This window comes from Juglans regia, chromosome 1, assembly GCF_001411555.2.
Source record: "Juglans regia cultivar Chandler chromosome 1, Walnut 2.0, whole genome shotgun sequence".
Lineage (NCBI taxonomy): Eukaryota > Viridiplantae > Streptophyta > Magnoliopsida > Fagales > Juglandaceae > Juglans > Juglans regia.
The window spans coordinates 9010747-9018073 of NC_049901.1; the positions used below are offsets into that span (position 1 = coordinate 9010747).

The following is a 7327-nucleotide window of genomic DNA, read 5'->3' on the forward strand; positions in this document are numbered from 1 at the left end:
TTGACAAGGCATAGCTTTTTATAATTATTTTTTTTAAATTAAGATAACATAAAAATAAAAAATATGAACTTTTTTTTAAGGATGCATTTAGAAAGAATTCTATTTTCAAGTAAGTATATAGAGCATATTTAATAAAATATTTATATAATATATTTTGTTTTAAAAAATAAATTTTATAATTTAAATAATATTAATAATATACTTTACACACCATATTTAAAAATAGAATAAATCAAAATATTTATGAGCAAAAATGTCGCTCAAAAAAGCGCAAAAGGGTCGGCTGGAATAAACTTTCCGGGCATTAGGTCCCCCCCCTTACAAATACTAGAAAATATAGGGTCCATTTAACAATCTCGCAACGTTGTTTTCGTCTATATGCTTTCATCACACGATAGGCTTTGCTTTTCGGTCAATCCAAAAATAATTCTCGTAATCTTCTCTCCTTTAGGGTTTTGGAGAACAATTCTCAATTTCTTCCGACTTTTTTCCGGTCACTGCCTTCGAAAGGTACAGGAAGAATCTCAAATCCTTCTAAATGCTCTATCCTAAACGTGAATTTCTTTTTTCTTTCTGAATTTCCCCTTTGTTCCGTTTGGTTCCCGATGAATTAAGACAGAACAGAGAAGAATTTGGGATTATTAAGGGAATTTGTAAGGGCTTTACGTTTTAACTTTATTTTCTTACAGTTTCACGGAAACCAAATGGTACGTTAACGGTCTGATCCGAGATTGTCGTTTGTTATCTTGTAGATCTGATATTTCTCTTACTTCAACTCTTTTAGAATTGGGTTATTCGGGCTCTAATATAGTTGTTTGGTTGTTATCTAAGTTTCATATAATTTTCTCGCTTATATTTTTGAACGATTGTAATGTGAACATTTTGGCGAATATTTTCTTTCCGGGTTTCGTTTCCTCAAGTTAATTTTCTTTAAAAAGAATCCCCAGAAAGATGCGATGTTATTCGCATCCAACCCACACTAATTTTGGGGTGTGGTTCTCTTTCAATCTGAATGCGTTTAATGACTCCTCTAATGTGTTTATACTCTCTATGTATCTTTCTCTCAATAATTATATTTACTCGCTCTTAGTTCATTATTGGTTTGATAGTGTGGTCATCAGAGGGAGAGTACAAACATTCGAGGTTCTTATCTATTGATAGGTGGGGTTTGTTGGTTTCCTGTGTTGAATAAGTGGTTATGAGAAGTTTGACTTGTAATTTGGGTCATCTTTTGCCAAAAAATACCATTACCCTGATTTTAGTTCCATTGGAATTTTCTTGGCTGAAAAAGGCCATGATGTCTAATCAGATGCCGTGATAAACTTATAGACTTTATCCGGTTATAAGCATATCGTATATTAGTTGACTTGCATTTTACAAAGAAGTTGTGTGGACAATATTCCTTGGGTTTTTATGCTGCAGTTGCACTTACTTTTATGAGGCTGCACTAATTGCAGTTGCTTTGACCAAGTTTCTTCTTGCTTTGTCCGAGATATATTCAGCATATATTTATATATATGAAACGTGCTGTCTCATAATGTGGCCAGGAAAAAATGAGGCCAATCTTCTGTGGGAATTTTGAGTATGACGCTCGACCGTCTGATCTGGAACGGCTTTTCAGTAGATATGGGAAGGTTGAGAGGGTGGATATGAAGTCTGGTAAGAACTTTTGTTTTGCCCATCTACCATTTGGTCTTTTATGAATTCAAATCTACCATATTTCTCTGTTCTCTCTTTCTATCTGGCTAATCATTAAGGCCTTGGTATATGAGACTTGGAGGCTGACCTCGTCAAAGTGCCAGGATATTAGTTTGAAACTTTGCATTTAGCTTATGAAATAATCCATTAGTAAAGGTTCAGCATTTATGGGATCAAACTTTTAAGAGAATTCTCTCAGAAGGTGGTCGAGGGATTGGAAGTTTTGCGAGTTAGCAAGTTTCACGCATGTGTTATAATTAATCACATAAATAAGAATATCGGTAACTTAATTAGGCATATTGTCCAATTGGACTTAGTTACACTAAGGAAGAGAGAGGAAATGTGGTGCAAATTGGGAAATTATGGAGAATGAGGAGTGCTGCTGCTAACGGTAGATTTAGGAGTTGAGGAGTTCTAATTGCTATATTTGAATGTCTTGGAGCACCACACAATTTCACTCATAATAAGGTAATCACTTGAGCTTCTTCCTTGCAGGCTTTGCTTTGCTTGAAAATAAATTGCTTGATTATCTTTTTGAGGTGAACATAAAACCCGCCTAAATTTGAAAAAAAAAAAAAAACTTTTATGCTTGTAACCTGCAATTGTGTGATGTCTTAAACAAAATAAACACAATCATACAAAAAATGCCTGCACTCTTCTCAATAAGGCATGGGATCCTCCACCGGCAAGGCAACTCGGCAGTAGCAATCCTATCCACAGAGGTGGCAGCTTCCTAGCACACATAGCTTGGCAGTATGACTGTAACATCAGTCACAATCCGTGACTCAGCGACTGCTTTCTTCCTTTGTGGAGTTATATTGGGGGTTCAGGATATGTTTAAGAAAAACACTTTTTTGAGGCATCGACCCCCATATTCAACATTTTCTTTGGCGCAGGATTATCTTGGCATGTCCCCCATTCTTCCTGGCTAACGGATGGGCTCTTCAGAAATCTGATCCCTGCCTGTGACAAGCTTCTTCTTCTTGTTTTCAAGAAGAGTCACTCTGATCCTCAATGGACTACCTTCCCACGTTTCCCTCAGTCACAATTGCCTATCATCCCTCATGAATTTTGCCCAGCCTTCAATTTCAGACATGTTTCTACCTAGAAACATTGCCAACCTCACAGCAGAGGCAGCAGAATAGATGGAGAAGGCACTCTTTTCATTGACCTACTATGAGACATCCACTTTTGGAATGTTGTTCCTTGACACCACTTAGTTCATCACACAAGGTCTGTTACTAATTTTGCTGGTCACTTAGTTTATAGAATTAACGGAGGTTACCAACATCTTTACTTCAGGTTAGATTTTCAGTTGAAGGGGGGAAATGCCGTCATGTTGAAGAATCCTTTAACGGGAGGATTCTTGTTTTGGATACCTATTTTCAACCTCTATTTTATTTTATTAATTTGATTCTTTTCTTCATGGGTTTTTAGGATTTGCTTTTATTTATATGGAGGACGAGAGAGATGCTGATGATGCTATTCGGAGACTTGACCGAACAGAATTTGGTCGAAAGGGACGCAGGCTTCGTGTTGAATGGACAAAAGTAACATATCTACATCATTGTTTAGGTTCATAATTTTTGTTCCAGCTCTGTTTTGTTATGCCTGAGCCCTTTAATATATGTGTTGCAGCATGAACGTGGCATTAGAAGGCCTGGAGGTTCCAAAAGATCTTCAGCTAGTACGAAACCTTCAAAGACTTTGTTTGTTATTAATTTTGATACACACTATACAAGGACTAGGGACTTGGAGAAGCACTTTGAACCATATGGAAAGTTAGTGAGTGTGAGGATTAGAAGGAACTTTGCATTTGTGCAGTATGAATCACAGGATGATGCCACAAAAGCATTGGATGCGACAAACATGAGGTATAACTAACACTTTAAAACATATTTAATTTTCACAGAAAGGTCCTTAGACACCTTTCAGGCTGGTGAATGGCGGGTTAAAATGTGGTGGGGTTGTTCTAGGGTTTGATTTTGCATGTTACCAAATGCATTCATATCGGCGTTCTTAACATTTTACGCTCATGTTGTTGGTTATGATAATGATGATTGTGTTCTAATGGTGGCATGCAGCAAATTGCTGGATCGAGTTATATCAGTGGAATATGCAGTCCGGGATGATGATGATGAACGGAGAAATGGGCATAGCCCTGATAGATTTCATGATAGGTCATTGGATAGAGGTCGTGATAGAAGGCGATCCCCTAGCCCATATCGAAGAGAGAGGGGTAGCCCTGATTATGGACGTGGCTCTAGTCCCTCTAGGAAAGAGAGAGGCAGCCCTGATTATGGGCGTGATCGCAGTCCAAGTCCCTATCGAAGAGAGAGGGGTAGTCCTGAGTATGGTCGTGCACGCAGTCGTAGTCCTCAAAGAGAGAGGGTTGGCCGTGATCATCGCCACAGTTCCAGCCATAGTCCCTACCAAACAGAAAGGGTGAGTGCTGATGTTGGTCATGGCGCCGGTCACAGTCCTTATGCAAGAGAGAGGGCAAGTGCTGACCATGGTCGAGGCCCTAGTCGCAGCCCTTATGGAAGAGCGGGGGCAAGCCCTGACAATGGTCGTGACCCCAGCCGCAGTCCTTATGGGAGAGAGAGGGCTAGTCCTGAAAATGGTCATGGCCCCAGCCGTAGTCCGTATGGAAGAGAGAAGGCTAACCCTGACAGTATTCATGAAGTCAGCCCAATACCTGAACCTAGAGAGGACAGCCCCAATTATGGTGGTGGTCCAGATACCCCTGTGCATGAGAGATATCAAAGGTAAGCGTTGTTGTCATTTATTTGTGTCTTTTCTACCCTGCTCTCTTTTCTATCGTATGAACATAGTGGATTTATGTTTTTATTATTTCTATATTTTTTTGATAATGCAGTCGATCACCACCAACAGAGGAGTGATCTAGATCATAGTATAGAAGAACTCCAATTGGTTGCTCTGATTTGTGGTCGTGGCATAACTCTTATAGAGTTTGTTCCAGTTTGCCTCTTTCAGTGACAACAATCGTGGAGTTAGGGCCTCTTCCAGTAATATGCTTATGAGCTTGTGATGTAGGACCTAGTCGTGCTTTGATTTCTGCTCGAATTTTCATGGACCGTTTGGACAAGACTACTGTATACAAACCTCTGATCCATGTTGGACTCGGTCTATTTTCTGTTATTGTTTAGTACTTCGAATCAGAATAATTGTTTCTGGTAGAAACTGATGGTTGTGTACCCTTATTTTGTGATAATGATGACTGTCCACTTTATACATTTTGCTGTTAAATCTTATAGAAGTCATGTACTCATAAAAAAAAAAAAAAAAATCTTATAGAAGTCATGTGGGGTTGGATGACATGTTTAATCGTTCATGGGACTGTTCTTTTTACTTATCAAAAAAAAAAAAATGTTAAGACTGGGTTTATGTGCGCTTCTTTGCTTGCAACCATTGTTGGAACTCAGAAGATTGTGTTCCTGAGACTGAATCATTCGGTATTTGATTCTACTGAAGAGAAGACACCGAATCATATTTTTTTAAAGCTTATTCTTCATAAGATTTTTAGTCAGCCTGAACCTCTATATGCAAAGTTAGTCCACATAAAAAATGTTGGCCGTTCTAACCGTGTGGCCAACGCCGTATTGGCAGAAACTCTCTGTAGACACAGTATTGTTTTTTGAAAAATGTTAAATGTATTTAAGAAAAATTTATAAAAAATTTAATTATCGATATATTAATTATTGATACATTAAAAATCATAAAATTTAAAATTTAAAATTTGAATTTAAAAAAAAATTAACAAAATAAATTTTGTAATTAAAAGTATAAGTAAAATTGAAAGTAATGTAACCCGTTTGTAAGGTGCATCTTCATTTGCTGATCTTTTTTTGTTGAAAAATGATAGGATTACTACTCTCTTACTATCCGTTTATTACTCTTTTTGTATTTAATTTTTTTAAAATTTTTTTATTTTATTTAATAATTAAGAAAGTGACTATTAGTAAAATTATATATTTTTTTAATTTTTTCTTAACGATTAAGAATGTTAAAAAAAAACTAAAAAAAAATGATAATTTTTAAGTGGTAAATGAATAGTAATAGTATAGTAACCTATTATTATTATTATTATTTTGTTTACCACCCCTCAAAAGAAATAGCCCGTTTGGATTGCATCCTTCCCGAAGTTAAGTTTAGTTGGGCTGGATTCTGTATACTTAAAAGCATGGATTTATTGTTACATAATGGGTCTTAAGACCATGTAAAAGACAAGTAGAGCAAACCTGACCTACACCGGGGACATGAGAGACAATCATCATCATCATCAGTAGCATATTTTAGAACCTTTTTTATAAGGAGGTCCGGCTAAATTGGATTTGGAGCATGTATTTTAGCGTGTTGAATGAGTCTGAACCTCACCACAAACAAAGTAGAAGAGGCCGGCTGTAGAACGAGTCGTCCACAATATCAGATCTAGAAGCTTTACAGTAAACATATCCAAACTTGTACGCCATTGACTTGACTTAAAAGCGATGAAGTGGGTGTAGTAAGTAAGTACTTGGGGGTAAAGAACATTTGCAGAGTTTCTCTTCATCTTCGTGTTGATTCGATTGTATGCGCACTTCCTTTTTTCCTGTTTTGTTGTCTTTCTCTCTCTTTCCTTTTTTTTAACTCAGCGGTAAGCAGCACGTCACCACAGTTATCAGCAAATACACCACCCATAACAAAATTCAGGATTCGGCCTTGCCGAGAGAGGCCTTATGTGCTTTTTAAACCAGCTGCACTTGCAGTCAGCCAAGCTTTTTTTTCACTTTTTGGTGGGGTAAGTAGGAGAGGATTTATATTTGGTACTTTTAGAAATACAGTATTTTCAGATAGAGTAATAATACCTATATAATATATTTTATAACATATTTCATAATATATGTTGTAAAATAAGGATATTTTGATAAAATAATGTTACTTTTATAAGTTAGTTTATAAAAATAACATCTTTTTGAAATATTATTGTGTAAAATCTTGTAAAAAGTAATTGTATTTATCATTTTTCTTTTAGATATCTTCAAATATTTCATTTTCAAACATCACTTAAACATAAAATATTCTTAATTTCAAAATTTTAATTTTTTCAATTAATCATTACCTAATCATTACAACATTTTCAAACTCTCAAACAAAACACAAAATACAATATAAACTTTTTCAAATCTTAAAATAAAAATAATATTAAAAAAATATAAAACAATTTTATAATATTTTTATTCAATTTTTTTGTCATTTTTCAAAATTTAATAAAATATTTTAACTCAAACTATTTCACTAATATTTAAAAATATTCTAAAATATCCAAACCCCATAAACTTTTTTAGTAACAATACAAGTACGATCTTTTTCTATAATTTTTTATACAATTATATTTTAAATTGTGGGTATTTTAATAAAATAACATTATTTTTATAAGTTAGTTTATAAAAATGTTCCTCATTAAAAATAAAATTGTATAAAGAATTGTGAAAATAATTATATGTGTATAATTTCTTCTTTTTTTTCAATGCGATATGATTTGAGCCAACCCCTTGTTAAAACATGTTCACTTATCACATAGCCAAGTCAACATTTAGGAACGTAGAAATTGAACATAGGTGGTGGG

General features: G+C 35.2%; 1 protein-coding gene across 3 annotated transcripts; it reads left to right on the forward strand.

Annotated features, from left to right (window-relative positions):
- The first annotated feature begins 354 nt into the window (after positions 1-354).
- LOC108998594 (serine/arginine-rich splicing factor RS40-like) lies at positions 355-5074 on the forward strand. 3 transcript variants are annotated; one of them, XM_018975176.2, is made up of 6 exons: positions 355-510; positions 1548-1659; positions 3136-3248; positions 3337-3572; positions 3783-4466; positions 4577-5074. In XM_018975176.2, the coding sequence occupies exons 1-6, from the start codon at positions 379-381 to the stop codon at positions 4599-4601; spliced, it is 1302 nt and encodes a 433-aa protein (XP_018830721.2). In that variant the 5' UTR covers positions 355-378; the 3' UTR covers positions 4602-5074. The 3 variants fall into 3 exon arrangements, with proteins under 3 accessions (XP_018830721.2, XP_018830723.1, XP_018830722.1); XM_018975178.2 differs by lacking the exon at positions 355-510 and adding an exon at positions 2595-2931; XM_018975177.2 differs by lacking the exons at positions 355-510; positions 1548-1659 and adding an exon at positions 1677-2931.
- Positions 5075-7327: the final 2253 nt, after the last annotated feature.